General features: G+C 50.6%; 1 protein-coding gene across 1 annotated transcript in view; it reads right to left on the bottom strand.

Moving 5' to 3' along the window:
- The window catches only part of LOC103757833 (acid-sensing ion channel 2), a 374,103-nt gene that overhangs the window by 33,109 nt on the left and 317,624 nt on the right, over nt 1-23,370 (bottom strand). The window contains exon 2 of the mRNA XM_029964494.1: nt 39-189. Within this exon, the coding sequence (XP_029820354.1) occupies nt 39-189 (151 nt within the window). The remainder of the gene's footprint in view (nt 1-38; nt 190-23,370) is intronic.

Genomic DNA, 23,370 nt, shown 5'->3' on the forward strand with positions numbered 1-23,370 from the left:
TTTCCAAAAAAATCACCAGAGGAAAAAGAAGGTCTTACCTGTTTCTCCCCAGATGGGTAAATATTCATCCTGCTGGATGTCCAGCATGATCTCCAGCCCATTGCCTGTCCCCCCCTTCACTGTGGTGAGGAGAGGCCGCCCTTCTTCTCCTGAGTTGAACATGTAGCATTTCCCATATCTTGTAAACACCTGGGGGAAGAGAAAAATGATATAATATTTCCCCAATTTTCTAAATGCCTGCAAGGAGAGAAGAGAGAAATGACATAATATTCCCTGTATAATCAACCCCTGTTTCCACGCCAGAGGGATGGGAAACAGCCATGGCTTTGGAGGGAAATATCCCCAGAAAAATCCATCCTGGTTTAATCACTCAGTGCATCGTGTTCTCCTTCCAGATAAGAAAAGATGGAAGACAGGAAGGGAAAACTGTTTTAGAGCAAAGAACAAATGTCTTCAGCAGCTCGCTGGAGTCAGATCGTGTTAAATCTCTGAGAAACAAGCTGTGTTTGGGCAAAAAATAACCCAATTCCCTGGGTTTGTGTGAGGCCACCACTGCTGCACGTTCCTGCCTGCAGACACAGAGAGGGGATCACCCCAACAGGAGGAAACTTGAGCCCACACTCACTCCATGCTCATCCAGCTGCTGAAAATCGACCCCTGCAGGCACAGCTCCCAGCCATGGGAATGATCCCTGTGCTCTCCTGACACAAACGACACAAGAATCCCTTAATTCCTCACTCCCACTCCTTGGCAAATTAAATTAGAGTTTAAAACAGTTGGGCAAATGAGGGAAGATCTTCTCCACTGGGACAGAGGGGGGTCCTGGGAGTCCCCAACACCTGGCACTAGGTGGGGTGACAGTGAGGGACCCCAAAACCTGGCACCAGGTGTTCTGTGTCCCTTGGGGTGTTCCCAAACTTGGCACCATCACTTTTCCTCCTCTTTAGTCTCATTTTGGCCTGTTCCTTGAAAGAAACTCTGGGCAAAACCCAGGTGGGGGGTCCCAAGCCACCACTGGTGACATCACCTTCCAAGTGGGGTGGATGTGGGTTTCCAAGGGATGGACACAAGGGTTTCCAAGTGGGGTGGACATGAATTTCCAAGAGGGGGACACACAGGTTTCCAAGTGGGGTGGACATGAANACATGAATTTCCAAGAGGGGGACACACAGGTTTCCAAGTGGGGTGGACATGAATTTCCAAGAGGGGGACACACAGGTTTCCAAGTGGGGTGGACACAAGGGTTTCCAAGTGGGAGGGACACCAGTTTCTGTGTGGGGTGGACATGGGTTTCCAAGTGGGGTGGATGTGAATTTCCAAGAGGGGGACACAGAAGTTTCCAAGTGGGGTGGACACAGGTTTCCAAGTGGGTTGGATGTGGATTTTCAAGTGGGGGGACCTGGGTTCCCAAATGTGGTGGCTTTTGGCGGGGTAGCAGAGATGTGACATCTTTGATGATGGTGACACCAACCAGCTCATGCTCAGCCTTCCCCCAGCTGGGAGAACACACGGAAAACCAAAGGTTAAACCCCAACAAGCCCCTCCTAACACCTGGCACTGCCAGAGCAGGGCACATCTAGACAGGCAGAACTTCTTCCTACAACACACAGGAGGACAAAAGGTCCCAGAGCCATTTGGAAACCCCCCAATCATCCCCTGTGGTGGCTTCTGCCAAAGGGAACGGGGAGCCTGAGTCGCCTTCAAGTCCCAGCTCCACAAAGCCCAGTTTGTGAAACCAGTCAGCAACCAGCAAACACCAGTACTGGCTACTCTGAGCCCAGCACCAAGAGGACCCGGGCTCCAGGCTGTCATAAATCCCAGCTAATGGGGTTGCTGAGCTCATGTGACCCCAAGATGAGTCATAAAACCAACCAGAAGCCGGAGTCATCAGCAATTTATTTCCCTCAAATATTGACACGGGTCTTATAACCACAGAGTTGAGAAGCAGGTGAAATGAAGAGAGACATGAAATGATAGTCAAGTCTAAATATGAAATGTTTGCAGGGGGGAAAAAAATGATGCCCTTTAAAAAAGATTTTATATCCAAATGAAAAAATCCCATTTTAATACTTGGCTGACCTATTAAACCATCCGAGCTGGAAAGATAAGCTGAACAGTGAGCCTGTGTTTGCAGCCAGGGCCCCCCTAAATGGCTTTTCCCAGATAAGCTTTGAAGGCAGGAGTCAAAAATTTCTAATTGGGGGGAGTTTCAAACACAGGAAGAATCAAAACTGGCTTAGTGGAAATCATGGGGAAACAGGGAAGCCTGGAATGAGAACAGGAAATGCTGGATAAGGATTTAAGAGCTGCTGTACACGGTGTAGTCTTTTAGCCAAATAAATTCAGGCAATTTTATGGGCCCTGTTTTTTATATGGCCCTTTGCAGCTGTAAAAATTCCTGTGTAAACCCTTTGTGTTTATCCAAGGAACACGATGGAACAGGACAGGGGCTGCAGGCTGTTCCTCACCCTCTCACCTTTGCTGGGAGTGATTATTTGGGAAGAGACAACATCTTTTTCTTTTTTTTCATGGGATCCTCTTGGTTTCAGGCTCCCTGATAACAGGGAAGGATTCGGAGCATTATCTGATCATCAGGATAAAACAGGGAGCTGTTTGAAAAGGGCAACATCAGTCTCTCCACTGTGATACACCTGAGACAGTAAACACGAGGCAAAGTAGGATGATTTAACCTCAGTTTATGTGTCTTCAGGGAAAACAGCACTTCCTTGCTGTTAGTGATGTTTAATCTTGCAATAAAAAGGTCCAGCACAAGCCAGAAACAAAAATACAGACAAGTACCCTGAGAATAGTCTATAAAAATACCTATTTTTTCTCTTTGATGGATCACAGCTCCTTTTGACAGCTCCTCTGAAAATCCCTGTTGGAGTACAAAGGTAAATAAGCTCTGAATCTATGAAATAGGATTTGATGGAATCATTGAGGTTGGAAAAGACCTTTAAGATTACCGAGTCCAACCTGTTAACTGACCACCACAGAGCCCTTCCCTAGCAAAGGGAAAGCCCTTCCTTAGATGATAAAAGGGAAAAATGTGTATTCTGTGAGATGAAAACACAAACCACGGGTATCCCAAACACATTCCATGCCCGAAACAAACCATCAAAAGCTCTGGGACATCAGTGTACAAACACATCCTGCTGCATGTCAAACCACCAGGCCAAACAAGAGCGACATCCCAAAGGCAAGGAAGCCTGACCAGGGTAATAGAGAAACAGGTATTTCACAGTTTATAACCAGGATCCACAGGACAAGCGTGTCTGCTGATAAATTACCCTTTCAGCACAGAGAAAAATGATGGCAAAAGCAAGTAATTTGAAGTCTGTAAATTACTTTTCTAAATGCAGACAAAGAGGCAGGTGAGAGCTCGCCGGCGAGGAGAGCTGTGATTGTCACATCAAGGCACAAGCGGGGAAAAGAGAGGGAATTAGCAGCCTGGGCAATCATTTCCTCCACATTTGTGGTGCACAAAGGTTCAAAGACACATATCCCAGCAAGCCACCATCCAGCAGTAACAGAGAAGAGAGGAAAACAAAGATTTTCCAGGCGGGTCCGGGAGAAGGGGAACGCGAAGCTGGAAGTGGAGGAGGGAGATGGGTTTGGGCAAGAACCCCCCTGGGATGGTGGGGAAAAGATGCTGTTTAGGAGGGAAGCAGACTTCATCTCTGAGGTTTTGGCAGGGCTGTACATTCCCATGGTTCCCAGCTCTCCTGTGGCACCTGCTGAGCCTGTGGTGGCACTGAGCCATGTCATTATTCCACTGGAGGTGTGAGGAACAGCACGGTCCTGTTGGCTCCAGCCAAGTGCATCCCCGTGGTCCATTTGTTCACAGCCCGGCAGGAGGGACATTACTGAAAATGAAATGATGGCTGGGAAAAGAAAATTGCAAGGGACGCCCACAATAAGGGGTTTCTGAAGCGTCAGATCCCAAGAGGATCCTTCTCCAAGAAGGATGAGCCTGCAAGTGCAGCCTGGGAAGGGGGAACTCATGTTAATGGGCAAAAAGGACTTGATATCCCTTCCAAATAATGGGCAAAAGGGAAGCAATCAAGCCCCTATCTCATGCAGAGGGGGATGCAAACCAAAGCAGCCTTTAGGGCATCCTCTTCATCAGTTTAGATGTATCCCAGTCCTACATCCTGTATCCTGGGGGATACAAAAATCCCAGACCCACGGATTCAAAAGGTGACTTAGTGGGTCACCGTAAGGCAAGACACGGCTCTTCCAACCACTAACACAGACCAGTAGGGGAAACAAGAAGAGATGAGACACTTTGATATCTTCTCTCTCTCAAGGGGCAGCCACAGATTTCTCCTTCCATCTCCTACATCCTGTATCCTGGGGGATACAAAAATCCCAGACCCACGGATTCAAAAGGTGACTTAGTGGGTCACCATAAGGCAAGACACGGTTCTTCCAACCACTAACACAAACCAGCAGGGGAGACAAGAAGAGATGAGACACTTTGGTATCTTCTCCCTCTCAAGGGGCAGCCAGGGATTTCTCCTTCCCTCCCTGTTTGTTTTGGACTGTCAGGAAGCTGGCAGAGCAGCGTGGCAGACGAGCAGAATCTCCCCCCATCCCTCCCGGTGTCAGGTTTAATCTCGGAGCAGGGAAGAGTGATGGGGCTGGAGCTCGGGGAGGCAGCGCCACAGAAGTTGTCAGAGCCATGTTTACAAGGAGAGGGTTTTCCTTTCGGCCTCCAAGGCTGAGATGTCCCCGTGGGACCTGCCAGGCAGCGCTGCCAGGCACGGCACCGAGATGTTTCCTCACAATCAGCTCCGTGTCTGCCCGGGCCCCTCCGGGCTCTGCTGTCACGGGCCTGTCTGGGAACAGCCAGGATGTCAACTCTGCTTTTATCCAAGGCTGCTGCTTCGAAATCAGAGCTCACCGAGGTCCCAGGCACCACCTGAGGGCAGGTGAGGCTTGTTGCTGGCATTAATGTGGTTTCTTTTCCGACCCAGCAGCAGCCAGCATCCCAAATCTAATAACAAGCTGCTCCATAACACACAACACTCCTGAAACATCCATCTCTGCCTCCAAAAACCAGTTTTTGCTACTGGACATGATGAACTCTGGTTTTAATCCGAGTTTATTTTACAGGATGGCATTAAACATCACCCTGTGGCTCACAACTCATCCTCCTGCATTCCACCCTTCAAGACCAGTTCAACTCTGGCAGCACTAAGCAGAGGCACATCAGGCTGCACGTTTAATTGAGTAAGAGATATTGCAATTTTCTTCTTATTTGTGCCATCAGCCCCTCCCTGGAATGGCCTGTTGGTGCAAGAATTTGTGTGGATGGGGAGTACTCGTGGACAGCCCTTACACTGCCATCCATCACCCCCACAGCCATCGCTGCAATTTAGCAGGGGTTGAGTGGGCATTTAAAAAAGAAATATAGCACCAATATTCTGGCAGCAAATGAATAAACTCGAATGGTGAAGCGCCAGATATCTGAGAATTATGCTGGTCTATAAACTAAGAAAACTGCTGCCCTCTCTCTGAGTCCGTCAGGCCCTGATTGCTTCCACACATAACAAAGTGCTGCAGAACTAGAGACTCTGTCCCACCAGACTGGAATTTATTAGTTGTAGGAAACAGTATCTGCATGATCTCACCAAGGTTCACCTCCCAGGAGGGCACAAATTAACCCAGGAACAGCTCTTTAAGTTCCCAAGGCTCTGTTTGCAGAACACAGAATTGTTGAGGTTGGAAAAGACCTTGGGGAGCATCGAGTCCCACCTTGGAGCAGGTGGCACCTTCAGCAACGGGTGCAGAACAGAATCCTCTGCTTTTTACTGGGTTTGGGGTTTATTTGGGGGGAAAGAGTGTTTGTTTGTTTGTTTGTTTAACAAAAAGTTTCTCATCTTAGGACAGTCAATGCCCCAGCACAAACGTGAGGCCACTTGGCGGGTCCAAACAGGTGAAATGAGGTCACTGGCCCAAGACTGGTCAGGCTGGGACAACAACATCACCAGCCTTGGGTTGGACGAGGTCAGACAAGGCAGCCACAACCTGGGGGATGCCCTGGGGAAGCAGCAGATGGGGTGGGAAGAGGAGAAAGGTGGGTGATGGTGGATTGCATCCCTCCTCCGTGCCCACCAAGGCTGTCCCTCAGCAGCACAGCCCAGGGCTGAGCTCTGTGCCCCGGCCCAAGAGCCCTGGAGCCCTTTAACAGGTGCCAGCAAACGGCTCCAAGGCCAGGATTCATTTGGATAATAATTACAATCTGTCTTCCCAACCTCTCCCCACTGACTCATTTAATGAACTGTTCTTCCTCACCCTTGCTGAACTCCCTACCCAGCAGCAGCTCTGGGACTGACAACAGCAATATTCTGTAGGGCCCTGCCAAAAATACTCTGGTACCCACACAATGGTTTGGGTTGGAGGGACCTCAAAGCCCATCCAGTGCCACCCCCTGCCACGGGCAGGGACACCTTCCACTAGCCCAGGTGGCTCCAACCTGGCCTTGGACACGTCCAGGGATCCAGGGGCAGCCACAGCTCCTCTGGGCAACCTGTGCCAGGGCCTCCCCACCCTCCCAGGGAAGAATTCCTTCCCAACATCCCACCTAACCCTGCCCTCTGGCAGTGGGAAGCCATTCCCTGTGTCCTGTCCCTCCAGGCCCTTGTCCAAAGACAGACACCTCCCATCCACAGTGTCCTTCTTCCTTCACCCTTGGCTGCACAGAGACCTCCCAGCAACTCCCCACTGCTCTCCAGAGCAGAAAATTCCAGCCACCCCATCTGTTCTGCACTGCCTGTGCCCACAGAGCCTTTCCCCACCACTGGAGCAGGTGCCACCAGCACACCCTAAAACCCCTCTCCGGGACTCCCTCTGGGTGTGTGGAGCAGGAGAACAGGCAGCTGCCGTGTTTTCCACCTCCTGGGGGGAAAACCCAGGCTGTGAGTAGGTAAAGCAGGGATGCCAGCAGTGCCTGACTCCACGGGAGCACGGGAGGACAGCGGGAGTCACCCGAGACATCCCAGACGGATCGACAGATCCGCCCCGCGCAGACAGTGGGAGTTCCCACAGATGGGAGGGAGCTGAGTCACCCTGGAATTAGGGAAAATGCTGCCACTTCCAACATTCCATCTGTGCCACCACTGCCTCGGAGGGCGGGGTGATCTCCAAGCGTCGGCTCACGCTTCCATTCCTGGATGGAAGGAAGCCTAAAGGGGCTCCAGGAGAGCTGGAGAGGGACTGGGGACAAGGGATGGAGGGACAGGACAAGGGGAATGGCTTCCCACTGCCAGAGGGCAGGGTTAGATGGGATATTGGGAAGGAATTGTTGGTTGTGAGGGTGGGGAGGCCCTGGCACAGGTTGCCCAGAGAAGCTGTGGCTGGCCTTGGATCCCTGGAAGTGTCCAAGGCCAGGTTGGAGCCATCTGGGCTGGTGGAAGGTGTCCCTGGCCATGCCAAGGGGTGGCACTGGATGGGCTTTAAGGTCCCTCCAACCCAAACCATTGTGTGACTCTAAGATCCCACGTGGCACAGGGTGGGTGACACTTCCAGGGATCAGAATCCCACAGGGGCTGCAGTGGGGACACGCTGGGGACACAGAGCCCACAGCCAAGGGACCTGCCTGTGCAAGGATGCAAACAGGGAGGGGAGGGGAGGGCTGCTTGGCTGCAGCAGGAACTCTTTTTGCAGCACAAATGGGCTGCAAAAAAACTTCTTCACTGCAAGAATGGTCAGGCACTGGAAGGAGCTGCCCAGGGCAGTGGTGGAGCCCCCAGCCCTGGAATTGTTCAAAAAACAAGCAGATGTGGCACTTTGTGATAGGGTTTAGTGGACATGGGGGGATTCCAACCTAAATAATTCCATGGGTCTCTGACTCACTGGTGGTCCAGGACTGTCGAGTTGATCCCAGGATGTCCCTGGCTGAGATGCACCACCCAAGACTGACCCATCCCTGCCCAGTCTCCCAGTGGCACCAGGGACAGATAAGTCATGAAAATCTCCTTTGCCCACAAACATGAGCAGCCACAGCCAACCCCCTGCCCCAAATCCACTCCACCCCCAGGGATTTTAAAAAAGCTCATTACTTTGAAGGCTTTCTGTCCCCAAAGTTTTATTTAAGGTTCCATTTTAATACCCTGAGCTCCCAATGCCAGGCAGAGCTCACTGCCAGAGGTGCCACTGTCACCTCCCTGAGCAGGACACCTTCACTCTCCTGCTCTCTTTTATGTCCCTATTACATTACCCATCATCTCAGGACATTTATGGGCTCTCATGATCCCATTAGCTCATCAGCATTAACAGCCACCTGGGCTACCTCATTCCACAGCATTCCAAGGAAAGCAGATTGATGTTTAAGGACCTTCAGGTTTAATAAGTCTTTTAACAATCCTCATACCCACACAGTGGATCCAACAGTTCATTTTGTCCTGACCAAGGACCACAATGAGCTGTGGGGCCCCACAGCCTGTAGGTCCTCTGTGGCCACTGGTGTCCCCTAGGTAAGGTGGCCATATGAAACAACTCTTTTATCCAGAAATAAGGACTAGAAGCAAGAAAAACACGTGAAGTCCCCCTGGAGAAGGTTTTATACATCTCAAACAGCGACGGGGGTTAGACAGCAAGAACACCATTAATCTCATTTAATGCTCCCCATCAGCAATGTGCCAGGTACAGCAGATGCTGCAAGGACACACAGAACCCCTTCCCTTCCCCCTGCACCTCAGGATAAGCTGATTTCCACCCACAGGGGTCTAAGTCTCTTGGCTAAATCCAAGGGAAACCCGTGGTTCAGATGTTCCCTCTCCGCTGGCTGCAGCGCCCCAGGAGCATTGCTTGGCTTTTATCAGGCCCTGCAGATTTTATTTGAAAAAAACCCTAACCACAAACCCAACAAAAATCCCTGGCAGATGCTGAAATCTTCCCTGAGGGAGCAGCAGGAATTTGGGGTTCCTGTTGTGAGGATGCCTTTGGTGCACAGGGATGTTCCACACCCCCTTCCCACTGCCCTGAGCCCAAACCCCCTCCCTGGTGCTGTGCTGGGACGATGGAGCCAAATCTCCTGCCCATCTTTTCCATGCCAGCTCCCTGGGAATGGGTCACCTGCTTTGTAACTTGTTACTGACCCCAATCCCCTGAACACAACCAAGTTCATTCCAAATTTGACCTAATTCCAACCACGACCCCCCCGGCTGCCCAGCCCTCCCCAGAGCAGCCACTGCTTTTACGTGGAAACTTTACTCTGGAAGGGATTTTTGCAAACCAGGACCGTGAAAACACCTCAGCAGCAACACCTGAGGCATGGGAAAACTGGGCAGGTTGCTTTTGCTTCAAAGCCCAGGGAATTCATTTCTCCTGCCACGGCTGGGCTGTAACTGTGCTCTGCGATGCAGAAAAGCCTCGCTCGTACCCAGCAAACCACATATTAGAGCTCTATTATATTATTGCTGCTGCCAGAGCTCATAAAAAAGATGTATGAAGCAATACCTTAAATAGCACAACTTCTTGTGCTGTCTCCATCCAGCTCCTGGTGGGGCTGCTCCGGGTCCTGTCCCGCATTGCTGCTCTTCTGGGAGCCACAAGTCCAGGATATTAGGAGATAAGTCTTCCCTGGGAGGGTGGGGAGGCCCTGGCACAGGTTGCCCAGAGAAGCTGTGGCTGTCCCAGCCCTGGAAGTGCTCTGGGGAGCCTGTTCAGTACCAAGCACCCTCTGGGGGAAGAACCTTCCCTGAGATCCAACCTAAACCTCCCTGGCACAGCTCCAGCCCTTCCCTGGGTCCTGTCCCTGCTCACCCAGAGCAGAGCTCAGTCCCTGCCCCTCCTGAGGAAGCTGCAGACCCTGGTGAGTGTTCCCTCAGTCTCCTCTGAGGAGTAGAATCCAACTGACACAAAGACCCTCTGATACATCTGAGCAAGAGCCTAAAAGCCACAAAACTGCCATTTATCTCCAGCTCTGTCACAGACTCCCCACAGGACCTCGCCCATGTCACTTGGTTACGTGGTCCTACCAGACCAGCATCCCTGAGAGCACCCACCCTGCTGCAGCTCAGCCCATCCTATTCCCATCTGCTATTGCCTGGACACTGCAGAACAAAGCTCTAATCCCAAATCCCTTCTCAAGGCATGCTAAAAATAAACCAACTCCAAAGCACTGACCAAATCTGTTCCCACACATCCGGGATGTTTGTGGTGATGCTCTCGGGGGTACAGCTGCTCCTCATCCCTCTGCATCCCACCCTACTCCAGAAACTGGGGAAGTATCACCCCACAACAGCCAAGCAAGCTTTGCAGAGAATAAATCCATCCCTATCCTCCTGGAAGGAAAAGGACAGCAGGTGGAAAAACTTGGATGGGACCAAAGGCACCTTGTGAGGTCACAGGGCTCGTGGCTGCACTCCAGCAAGGTCCTGCTGCAGGGCTTTGAAAGGAAACTGGTTCCTGGCTCAAGACTGGGATTGGTGGAAGCTCCAACACCCCAAAAGCCAAAACTGAGCTGGAAATAACTGGAAAATTGGAAGTGACAGAGACCATGAGACTCCCCTGGCACGGGGGGAGTGAGGCTTTAAAGAGATGGCAGGACCGACTCAGGTACAGGTGGCTGAGCTTCACCCAACCAATTTTAATCCTGCCCCAGGATTAATGGCCCAGATTTTCTGGAAAAAAAACCCCCACTTTTTATGCCTTGCCAAAACCTACCAAAATGTGCATGAACCTCCCACGGTGGCTTTGAAAATGAGCTCCTTTGCCTCTCCCTGAGCCCCAGCACAGACCTGCCTGGATGGACACGGGGCCTCAGCCAGGGAAAAAGCACAGGGAATTTAAAGTGGGTGGATGAAGTGCATTAACCTCAGAGTGAACCATCCCTTCCAGGGCTGCCACGGCCACACTTGGCTTCGAATTTTCACTAAACAAGGTTAAAGCCTCTAATTCCGGGGAAGCGTCTCACAAAGAGCTTTAATGTGCTCTAATGAGCTTCTCTGAATCCCAACATAATTTTCCACTTGTGGCAGAAACTAAAACATTGAAATCATAATAAAGCATGAAATTGGCCTGTGGATGGGGAGAGAATATGGTGTAAAAAATGAAGCTTACTATTATTATTAGCTTGAGTTGTCAACAGACCCTGCAAAACAGCCACGACGAGCAGTGGATGCTCGAGCCCAGCTCCGGGCGTGTGGCCCTGCTCTCCTCCTCCTCTAGCCAGGTCAGTGCTGCCATCCCTGCATTTAATCTCCACTTTAAAAACAGGGAAAGCACAGAGAAATGTAGCTCCTGAGCCAAGAGTTGGGAATCCATGGAGAAACATCCCACTCCAGAATTCCCAGCCTCGCTGGAGAGCTGCTCCGCTCTGCCTGGGAGCTGGACAGGGAAACCACTGCTGGGGCACAGGGATGCTCTAATGGCTTTTCCAGCAGGAAAACCAGCTGGCCAAGCATCCAGGGCTATAAAGGCAGAGATAATGTTTAACCAAGCCCATGGTTTCAGTGTGAGGGTTTCTGTTCACCCCTCCTCACACATATGGACGGAGCCGCGTCGCAGCCCGAAGGTAAATCCGGCCAAACACGATCCCAATTAAACCCAGCTCAAAACGAGCTCATCCAGACTAATTGCAGGCAGAGGGCTGGTTACTGGGGAGCAAGAGGCTTCTCATTACCTGTTTGTGGCAGGAAACCTGTGACCAGAGCTGGAGGGAGATGTATTAACAAGGAGGACGACGGTGTGACACGTTCGCCCTCAGTCACCCCAAATCAAGGGCACGGGAGACAAATTGGGGAACAAACTGGCTCCTGGGAGGGAGGTGGGAGGTCACCCCAAGCAGACACGGCCCTGTTTGCTGTTGGTTTGGCTTATTAATGGCCAAGCTGAGCCTGTGGAATGGAAATATTAACACTGCTGGAGTCAGGGACTGTCTCTGGGATGATGGGAATCCACACGATGAGCAGGCGGGGGGGAAAAAAAAGGTGACAGATTTTTGCATGAGTGAGCCAAGAAAAATGTCATAAGGGGGAGGGGGAAATAAAAACATCACCAAAACACAGCAAGTGAGGAAGAGCCTCCCCCACGAGCGGGTAGCGAGTGGAGGAGAGGGCTGGGAGCACCTGGGGTAAGGATTTATCTCCTGGGAATTGCAGCCATCCAGGCAAGCTGGAGGAGAAAACCACAGGACATGGGGCAGACAAGCTCTGGCTGAAGGAAAGGACTAGTTTTCCTCCTGTTTTCTTACTCTATAAAAGATCCTACAGCCCTTCCAGGACAGGGAGGTCACCCAGGTTCCCATTTCAGAGCTGTCTCCAGCACCAAAGCTGAGAAGCAGCACTGAAATCAGGGATTTTCCAGGGTGCTTTGAGGAGAGGGACAGGGAGGGACCTCCAGGGCACCACCAGAACACATCCATCACCCCCAGGAAGAAAATCCAAAGGAAGGTGAACTTCTCCCTTGCTCAGCCTGGAGTTGTGTTTATTGGATCCAAGATTCACCTCCAACCCTGTGCAAGCCTTGGGAGAGCAATCCTGCCTGGAAATGCACCCCAGCAATGTGAAAGCAGAAGGAAAAGCATTTCTCACACCCAGAAGTCCTTCCTGGTCTTCCCCTACAAAACATCAGCTCCAGCTCCACAGCAAAGACATCGTTCTGCAACCTGGGGGAGCATCCTATGAATTCTTAATTTGGAAGTAAAGTGTCCAAATAAGTTTTCCTTCAATTCCACGCTTTTTCCTAATTGTTTGGCCAAACTACAAAGAGGTGGTGACTCAAGAAGAAAGGGGTGGGTGTTTTTTTTGGTGGTACCATTCCATGCAAGCAAGAACTCTCATTGAAAACTTGTGTAAGGAAGAAATTCCTCCCTGGGAGGGTGGGGAGGCCCTGGCACAGGTTGCCCAGAGAAGCTGTGGCTGCCTTTGGATCCCTGGAAGTGTCCAAGGCCGGGTTGGACAGGGCTTGGAGCAACCTGGGCTGGTGGAAGGTGTCCCAGGGAGAGAAACTTGATGCTGAGGGTGGGTTTTATCCTCAATCAGAGTGTCACATCCCAGGTTTGGCCATGTGGGATTCCTGCAGGACGAAGCACAAACACAAATATCCCCTGGACTGATGCTCTCCAGAGGCAGCATCAAACTCCCTGGAGGTGGTTTAGGGCTGCTGGAAGGTCTAAGGCAGCTGGACTACAAAATTTGAGGCCAAAGAATGAGGAAATCTGTCACATCCCATTGGAAATTACGACTAAAGCCAACAGGGTTTTGCACTGCAGCCCCCAGACATCCACCTTCCCTCACCTACCCAGCAGCTCAAATTATGAGGCTTATGTATGAAAATCTTTGTCATTCCCATGTCAAAGGAGCTGCTGGGACCCACAGCTACCCAAAGCCAGGCTGGCAGGACACATCTCCCCTCTGGAGCTTCCTGGCTCTGGGATTTGCCATCTGGAACAGCTGATCCAGTGTCTCCCTGAATGCCTCGGTGCTGGACATTTTGCACTTTATTCAGAGTCCAGCTCTCCTGCCAGAGACATTTATGGCTAAACTACACCTTCCACAACACCAGAGCCCAGGAAAATCCTGGAGACCGACTCACTTCCCTTCTCCTTCCGAGCTGAGCTGGGAATGCTGGTGCAGCTCGAGGTAAATAACACACTTTGACGGGGTTTGTGGGCAAACAAACAAATCATCTGATGAGGCATCACTTCTATTTCTGGGCTGCAGGCCTGGGGAAGCGTTTTGCTCCTCGTGTGCCCTGGGGAGAACGTCCCCAGCGCTCTCATTAATCAACTTCTAATTGAAGGCAGCCAACAACACCTCGCCCGTAATGAGGAGGTGAGGGAGCCTGGCAGAGCTGCACTGACTGTCCCCTGGGAACAGGAGGGGTGGAATTCATTTGGAGAAGGAGCCTGAGTGCCCTATCAGCTCGATATCCTTCCCTGCTGGAATTAGTGCAGTGGTGAGTGGATGCCCTCGGGGTTGGCAGCACGAAGGATTTGCCTTTCTAGCATTAACACTTTGGGATTTGTTGGCCAGCCCTGCTCCCAGGAAGGCACCAGGAGCATCACAGAGCGGCCAAAGGCAGCAAGCCAGGGAAATCACAGAATTACAGAACCATTAAGGTTGGAAAAGACCTCCAGGATCACCAAATCCAACCTTTAACCGATGCCCACTAAACAATATCATGAAGTGCCACCACCACTTGGTTTCTGGGTTGGGTTGGGTTTTTTATTTTAACCACACACTCCTGCAATGCTTTCAAGCCACAGACAAAAGGCCTATAGAGGAAGAGTTTTCCTGCAGCTCCATAAGACCTCATATTTATTGCCCTGGGCTGAGGATGTTGGTGCCAGCCCAGAACCCCTCTCAGTCCCCGGTGCTGCCCGTGCCCCAGGGAGTTTGTTTGACAGACTTTCCCCTGTTCCAAGCAGGCAGATGACTTTCCCTCTGCTGGCTTTAAATGCTGGAGGTGTTTGGAGGGAGCCAGGGCTGCCCCTGTGCCATCCAGGGCAGCAGCTCCTGAGTGTGGAGCTTTATGGTAATTTCTGCAGCAAAACCTCCTATAACTCACACAAGACCAAGCAACACCTCTGCCCAAACAGCTCAAATTCCTGCTTTTCCAGTATGATAACGTCTCTGGTTTTGACCAGGCTCCTGTGCTTTGAAGCACAGCCTCATTTTCTGCCACAAACCTCTTTTTTTTTTCTGAAAAATGGGGRAAAAAWYMAARKKRRSYKSMRRARRARGRRRAAAAAACCATCAAGCATCACTCTCCTTCCCAAAACTTGCTGCTGCCTACATTTAAAAATGGTCCAGACACACAGTTAGCAAGGTTCATTAATTAAAAAGCACAAGGAAGTCTGGGTGAGAGCTCAAGCACTTGTGTTGTCTTTGGGGGGCACCAGAGCCTGCATTTGCCAGGAAAGTGGGTGTTTCTCTTTCAGAAAAACAAGGGAGAAAGTGAAGATTTGCACATCATTTGTCTCAAATGGCAGCACCTTTAATTAAAACATCCTCAGAGCTGGCAACACTTACTGGAGCTCTCAAGGTTTTCAACGTGTTCCAGCACAAAGCCCTCTCAGATGCTGATGGCTTTGGGCAAAGTGCTTAATATTCCCAATTTTCCCTCTGGTCCATGCAGTCCATGGGGATTCTGGGTATTTAACCTGCTTGGTCTCACCAGCAACTAAAAAAAAATACAATAATAAAACCTGGCAGTGAAGGGCAGCTCCTTCTCCTCAGCTTGGAGAATAAAAGCAGGATGTTTCGGCACCACCAGGGTGTTTCTGGGGGGGAAAGGCTGGGATTTTATTTGCTCTCTTCTCTTGCTCCTCGCAGAATTTTAAAAGACATAATCACCATAATAATTCCCTGAGCCTCTGCTCCTGAAATCATCAGGCTCAAGTGCCAAGAGCTGCAGGGAGGAGGGAGGGGGGGGCACAGAACTCAGCACTCAGGAGGAGGGTTTCAGGTTGGAGATCTGAGCAGGAAAGAAACAAATTGCAGCTTCCCAAAGGATCCAAAATCATCCCTGAAGTTTCAGCATTCAACAAGTGTAAAACATCAAGCCCTTGCATTCAAGACCAGCCACTGGAATCAGTTTGAATTAAAGCTGTGAAGGGAGAGGAGACACATCCTGGGGCACAGGAACACGGTGGGAGATCACCAGAGACATCCCCATGCTGCTCAAAAAAGAACTTGGGGATAAAAACCTGGAATTGGTCATAAAAACAGCAACTCTTTATAAAAAAAAGTGTTTATTTTAACTTCTGGCTGTCCATGCACAGCATCTCCCCTAGGCTGGGATCAGGGCTGGCTGTGAGAAAACACTTCTGGGTTAATCCCAACCCACTTCATGCACCACTTGGTTAATCCCAAATCACTCAGAGAGACCCCAAAATGCCACCCTGAGCTTTGCCACGGAGGTTTCCACGCTGAAAAAGGTTAAACAAAAACAAGAAGCAAAACTAAATGCCGAGGATAAACAACCCTGGGAGGGTTCTTGCAAGGCAAACCCCAACTCTCTGTGCCTGCAGCTCCAAATATCCATCCCAGGGAGCTGAGTTTGACCTCACAACAGGCACCTTCAACAAACTGCTCGGAAAGATTTGATAAATGAGTTTTTTAGCCCCAGGCTGGGAAGAAAATCCCTCTCTCAGGAGCTCTGAGGGTTCCCCAGGGAGGTGCTGGGTGAGGGACAAGCCCTGTGTAGGTTGTTCCTGTGGTGGTTTGAGACCCCTCAAAAATACAATTTCCAAGTCCATACATATATATATATATATATATATACACATATATATAGGTAACAACTTAACTATCTCTTCTACGATGGAATAATATATTTACATCAGATTAAATTTCTCTTTTTCTTCACCAAGAGTCCAAGAAGAAAAGAGAAAAGCCCTTCTGTCACCCCTCAGGTCACAGTTCCTCCCAATTGGTTTCTGTAGTATTAGTTAGTGTCCTTCATTTCAAGGCAGCAGGTTTGAGTATTGTAGTCAGAATTCTTCCCTTCCAGGTGGACCTGGATGAGCTTTAAGGTCCCTTTCCCACCCGAAGATTCTCTGGCAAAACAGATGGTTGGTGTTTCTAAAGCCTGAACATGCTAAATTATGCTAAATGAGACAAAACCAAGGCTGGCTCTGGGAGGGCAATGAAACCTCTGTTGATCTCCCATCACCAAAACAACTGCTAATTTTATGTAGGGATGGATTTAAACAGCACAGAGCAGCCTGAAGTGGAACTTCACTATCCCCACTAGCACTACCACGCTGGTATTCTGCAGACTAACGAGTCCTATTAGCACAGCTATTATGCAACCCAGCCCAACCACCTCATTCTGAAAGTCTCCACCTGAAAATTTCCTCTAAATATATGTATTACTGAACGTGGGAAGGTGAAGAAAGCCTTGTTGGTAAACCACAGCTGGAGAGGCTGGCCAGGAACCCCGTGATTAATTGACTCACTTAGCGGTGGCCCTGCTTTCGTCTCTCTCCTAAGTGCTCATGATTATATGATACAGCAGAAAATGAAAATTAATAAGTATATCCTAACCCACACAAACACTCAGGCAGCACAGCCTGTCTGCTGGGACAAAGTGCCTGAAATATAAAATGTGAAGATGGGGTTTTTTTTGATGTTGTTCAACAAGATTAGTTGGAAATTACCCTCTCAAAGGCAAAGGCAGCTCAACACAGCAATGCTGGCACGTGGTGCTCACTGACCCCAGCCCAGCACCTGCCTGCTCTGAGAGGGCTCCTGCTCCCTTCATTCTGCCCCAAAAAGCAAACTGATTCATTCCAGAGGTTCTTCCTTTCTCAAATATTTCTCTCTGCGATATTTATTTACTTTGAACCATAATAAACAGTAAAGTTTGGATATTATCTGGTGTGGTGGTTTGAGACCCATAAAAATCCAATTTCCGAGTCCAAGCTCCCCTCCCACAACTCACCCCGGTGTGAGAGGGGTTTTCCAGACACAACACAAGACTCAATATGGGGGGAAGGGAATTACATTACAACTATTATACAAATAAATATTATAATACATTATATACACAATTCTAACTATCTCTCCTATGTAAAGCAATATTTACATTGGATCAAGTCTCCTCTCCCTCCAATAAAAGTCCAGAAGGGAAGAAGGTTGGTCCTCCCAACCCACCTCCTCACCCCTTTACTCCTGCTCTGAGTGTGAAAGTGCTCAGCCCTATGACACAGCCATCAGGAGCTTAAAAATGAAAGAATCCCCAAACTCAGCTGCATCCAAAAAGCTGCTTTAGGTGACCAAATTCTATTAGTTGAGCTGGGCTTAACCACGGCCCTGCCAGAGGAGGGTCCTGCTGGCCCCGGGGCTGCAGCAGAGCTCCTGTGGACCTACTGATAGGAAGAGAGATCAGTAATTACAGCCCCAGGGCTCACACAGAGCCACTCTTGGCAAAACAACCCGCTCTAAACTGGGTGCCAGCTGCTCCAGAGGGGCAGCAGCCAGCTCTGATCTCAGCCCCACGGATGCCAACCGGGCATCTGCAGCCCTGCAGGGTCAGTGGCACCAGGCAGGGAGGATTTCCAGAGCTCTGTCCAGCTGGGAGACACCCAGGTGAGCTCCAAGGGGGGATGTTTCCTGCTGTGACAGCGAGGAAGGAATGATCTCAGCCTTCCTGTCAGCCCACCTTGCCACCACGCTCCACTTGCCCAAGGGCTCCAAGTGGCAGCAGGGCCGAGGTGCCCGGGCAGAGCTGGCACTGGAGCCTGGTACAGAGCAGCTGGTCCACTCAGTGCTCCTATGACTCAGCCCTGCACTCCTCGTTGTGCTTTTTAATCAGCCCAATGAAGTGCAGCCAGACCTGCAGGCACGTGGCAGTGGGGAGTGACACCTCGGGTGGTGGTGATGCTTTATTTGTCCCTTCCCTGCAGCCTCAACCGGCCCCTCCTGCCTGTCAGCCCTGAGCTGCCTCCTCCTCCTGCCAGGGAAATCCAGGAGAGCAGCTTCTCACTGCCAGGGATGCAGGTGGAGGTGCAGGAAAACAAGGCACCTCCATGCCCTCAGCAAGGGCAAGGGGAGGCTTTTGGGAAGGGACTCCAAGCAGAGTTTCCAGTCGTGTCACATTAAACAGCAGCGACTCCCCGACCTCCCTCCTTCCTCCTCCTCCTCCTCCTTGGGAAGGGACTCCAAGCAGAGTTTCCAGTCGTGTCACATTAAACAGCAGCGACTCCCCGACCTCCCTCCTTCCTCCTCCTCCTCCTCCTCCTCCCCGAACCCACCAAGGCAGAAAAGAGCTGCCCAGGTTGAGCTATTAGCAAACACCTCCAAAACCTTCCTGCCAAACCTATTACTCTGGGAACTCATAAAAAAAAGCAGTCCCATTACATCTGGGGCTTAGCACAAACACATCACCAAAAAAAAAATAAAAAAAAAAATAAAAATAAAAATAGGTCAAGAGAAAACGTGCCTGCACAGCCTAAACAGGGCTGGGAGAGCTGGAAGGGCTGCAGCAAAGCTGGGCCTGGTGGAGCTCAGTGCTGGCCCCCTCCCCTTGCAAAAGGGCTAAAATAATGCCCCTATTTATAAATCATCTGTTAAAAATAGAAATGGCACTTGTCCTTGCAAGGAAATTGCCTGGTGGGTTTTTTGTGGTTTTTTTTTTGTTTCTGGAATCCAGGTGGTGGAGGGGGGAAGTTCTGCATCAGGCATGGCCAGGCTCAGGTTTGATTGAGACTTTTTGCAGCTCCATCCTCGCTGCACCACTGCAGAGTCAGGCAGGGACGGGGGGAGCAGCTCCTGCACACCCACAGCTTGGGGTCCCTCCTGCACACCCACAGCTTGGGGTCCCTCCTGCAGACCCCACAGCTTGGGGTCCCTCCTGCAGATCATGTGGCTTCACTCCTGAAGACCCCAGAGCAGCTCAGGGTCCCCTCTACAGAACCCACAGTTTGGGGTCCCTCCTGCAGATCCCATGGCCTGGGGTCACTCCTGAAAACCCCACAGCAGCTCAGGGTCCCCTCTACAGACCACACAGTTTAGGGTTCCTCCTGAAGACCCCACAGCTTAGAGTCACTCCTGAAGACCCACAGCAGCTCAGGGTCCCCTCTGTGGACCCCATACTTTGGGGTCCCTCTTGCAGACCCCACAGTTTGGGGTCCCTCCTGCACACCCTGTGGCCTGGGGTCACTCTTGAAGACCCCACAGCAGCTCAGGGTCCCCTCTACAGACCCTACAGTTTGGGGTCCCTCCTGCAGACCCCACAGCTTGGGGTCCCTCATGCAGACCTTTCAGCTTGGGGTCCCTCCTGCAGACCCCACAGTGGAAGGGCTGCTGGAAGGTGTCCCTGCCCACAGCAAGGGGTGGAACTGGATGCTCTTTAAGGTCCCTTCCAAGCCAAACCATTCCAGGTTCTCTGGGATTGCAGGAAGGGAACGGGTGAAGAAGATGAAGGGGCAAATAAAACAACCCACTGAACTGGAAGAACCTGGAGCAGCTTTCCCAGGGATGGGATTTTCTGTCCCCATCAGTCAGTGGGTACAAAAGGAGACACAGCCAACAAAAAAGGCTTTGCTTTGATCAGCCCATAGAAATCACAGGGGTTTTTTTTGGGATAAGGACACCCATTCCTACACCAGAACATCTCTGGGGCTGCAGACAGAGCAGTCAGGGATCCTCCCTTTCCTCAACAAACAGTTTGGGGCTGAAAGATCAGAAGTTTTCATCAGCAGCCACAGTGCAGGTGAGCACCCCCCCCCAGCACCCCGTGTTAACCCTCCCTGAGCCACAGCCACAGCTCTGCAGGAGCAGAACTCCTGGGAAAACACTTCCCTGCTCCAAACCCACAATTATTTCTTGCTAAACACACGAGTGAGTGCTCAGCCCTGGTTTGCAACACGAGCCTCCAGCTTCAGTCAATGCTCATTAACTTCTGGGTCCCACAGAAGGAACAGGGAAGGAACAGCAACTCCTTGCTGAAAACAGGGATGATGGAAAAAGGGCTGGACACACACGTGTGGAGCATCTGGGTGACCCCTGGGGTCCCCTCCCAGGCCACATCTGCAGAGTGGAAGGATCATTAAGGATAAATCAAAGCAGCTTGCAAAAATAAGCTTCATTTATTTCTTGATTTATTCTTTCCTCGGGACATTCCCACGAGACAAATTTTTCAACTTATTTTGAATTTTTTTGCTCATTTCCCCCCCCCCCTCCTTCCCAAGGATTAATTTGTTCAGAGTTATTTGAGTCCTCATGGTTTGGTGATTTTTGGAAAGGAAGACAAATGAAGCACAAGAGGAGCAGGGAGCAACAGAAACTCTGGGCAAAAGCCACAGTCCCCTCTCCAGCTTCATTTTCCTTTTCTTTTTTTAATAAAAAGGGCTTCTTTTCAGAACAGCTCAGCCTTGAAACACGATGCACAAACTCCAAGGTCCTGGGTGAGCCCTTTGCCACGGCTGCAAATCAGCAATTCAAACTTATCCTGGATTTATTTCTGCCTGGCGAGACTGGGAAAAATCCAGGCTCTGAATCAACAACCAGGACAAGCAGGATGGTGTGAAAACCTTCCTGTTCCCCTGGAAAGCATCCTCATCTCTGCCAGCTCCAGCAGGTGCTTGAAATCCCTGTATATCCCATTTCTCCCCAGGATATGCTGTGCCATCCATGGATCCTTGCAGGTGTGTGGGTAGGGCTGGGTTGGAAAAAAGTCTTTAGAGAGACTGAAAGGTCTTCAATGAATTCCCCAACCTGCCTATTAGGAGTGAAGGGAAAATTTCCAGGCTAGAAGTGTTTAAAATAAAAAAAAAAAAGCCCCCAAATGACTGTCTGTAAATCCCCAAATTATACCTGTGTGTCATAATCCCAAACTCAGCCAAACCAGCACAAAGTGACAAGGAATTGCCATCAAACAGAGCACTGATGCGTCCTGCCCATCAGTCTTGAAACCACTTCTATTCCAACCCCTTTTCCACCCAATTCCCACTAAAAAAAATCAACTTTTTGGGCACAGAGCTTGTCGTGTTGCTGCTCCACACCACTGCAGCCCCTTCCAATGGCAACTAATTGCTAACAAGCTCATTACAAGATGAAAGCAGCAGGAGAGCAATGCTGGAGTTTTTTTCTGCCTGTCTGCAAAGTGAACAGCTGGCCAGGAAACCTACAGCACTAATCTAATTAAACTGTAACAAAAATACCTACAGCAATGGCAAACCCCCCCTTTTCACTGGGATATTTAATGTTCCCTCCCCAAAGTTCATCAGAACTTTGCCAGTTTTCAGCCCCTTCCCCACCCATCGAGATCCAGGAGAGATCTAGGATTCCTGAGCCGAGCCCAGCTGGGCTGGGAGGGAAAAATAACAATATGAGGAGGCAAAGCAGATGTGGGGAAGGTCACCTTGATGTAGGAACAGGAGTCACTGCTGAAAGGCTGCTGCTTTGGAGCAGTGTTGTCCCAGCAAGGCCACTCCAGGGCTACAGCAGCTTTGCCAGAATGTTGAAAAATTGCATGAATCAGAGAAATCACGGAATCATGGAATCATAGAATCATGGAATCATGGAATCAACCAGGCTGGAAAGACCTCTGAGATCATCAAGTCCAACCCTTGCTCCAACCCCACTGTGGTTCCCAGCCCATGGCACTGATGCCACATCCAGTCTGTCCTTAAACACCTCCAGGGATGGAGATTCCACCCCTTCCCTGGGCAGCCCATTCCAATGGTTGAGCACCCTCTCTGTTAAAAATTTCATCCCTGCAAGTGTCTATGGCCAGGTTGGAGCAACCTGGGCTGGTGGAAGGTGTCCCTGCCCATGGCAGGGGGTGGCACTGGATGGGCTTTAAGGTCCCTTCCAGCCCAAACCATTCCATGACTCTATGAATTCCTGCATCATGGACACCCAGAGTTTCCACACAAATTTATTCCAGAGGCAGAGCATAAACCACCCCATGGCACATCCCAGCCTGGTGCTGATCCTCTCCCCAAGCAGCAGCACATCTTCATCACGAGGAGCTTCACCCTCATTATTCCCCAGCTCTTCCCTCATCCACAATTCAACCACCACCGCCTTTTACATTTAAACACAGGGATCTCAGAATTAGCAAAGGAGCTCTGTGCATTAAGCCACTGGTTTGCTGCAGGAGGGCTGCATCCCCTGCTCCTCTGGAATCCCCACCTGGCACACAGGAGCCTGCTTCCTTCATGTCTGACATCAAAAGGGCATTGCCTTTCCCAGCCCGGAGAGAGCAAGATGAAAACCAAGCAAGTGTCAGCCTAATGCTAACAAGCCCTCATGCCTCAGGAACGACTTCTAAAACAAACAGGTTGCCAGAGAGCCAGTTATTTTCTCTGCTTTTTTTCCCCTGCTCCTGTTTAGTTGCTGGGAAACGATGTTTTTGAGGCATCTCAGCCCCTTTTGCACTTATTCCTCTCTCGCTGACAGAAGTCAAAACTCTCGGCGTGAGTCCACCCAGTGCCTGCAGGGAGGTGAGAGGAGACTGTGATCCTTCAGATGGGAAAATCAGAGGTGAAGACCCAACCACAGCCCTGCCACCCCTCCTGGCCCTGGGCTTTTGAAGACCAAAAATCAACAGTCCCACTAATAACCCATGTGAACCCAGCAGAGCTCATACAGTTGGCACTGATGGCTTGGGCTTCCCTTCATCTCCACTGGAGCTCACCTTTCATGAGACAGGCAGGAAAGGGAGGCCAAAGAAGCAAAACCACTTCAAAAAAGTGGAGAGGAACCCAAACAAAATGCAGTATTTTTCATGGGAAGTCGCTCAGGCTGAGCTGTGTGGGAGGAGATCACAGCACCCCTCAGCTCTGGGGACAGGCTGGGAGAGCTGGGGGGGTTCATCTGGAGAAGAGAAGGATCCAGGGAGACCCCAGAGCCCCTTCCAGGGCCTAAAGGGGCTCCAGGAGAGCTGGAGAGGGACTGGGGACAA

Source organism: Manacus vitellinus, unplaced genomic scaffold (genome assembly GCF_001715985.3).
Source record: "Manacus vitellinus isolate BGI_N305 unplaced genomic scaffold, ASM171598v3 scaffold_72_pilon, whole genome shotgun sequence".
Lineage (NCBI taxonomy): Eukaryota > Metazoa > Chordata > Aves > Passeriformes > Pipridae > Manacus > Manacus vitellinus.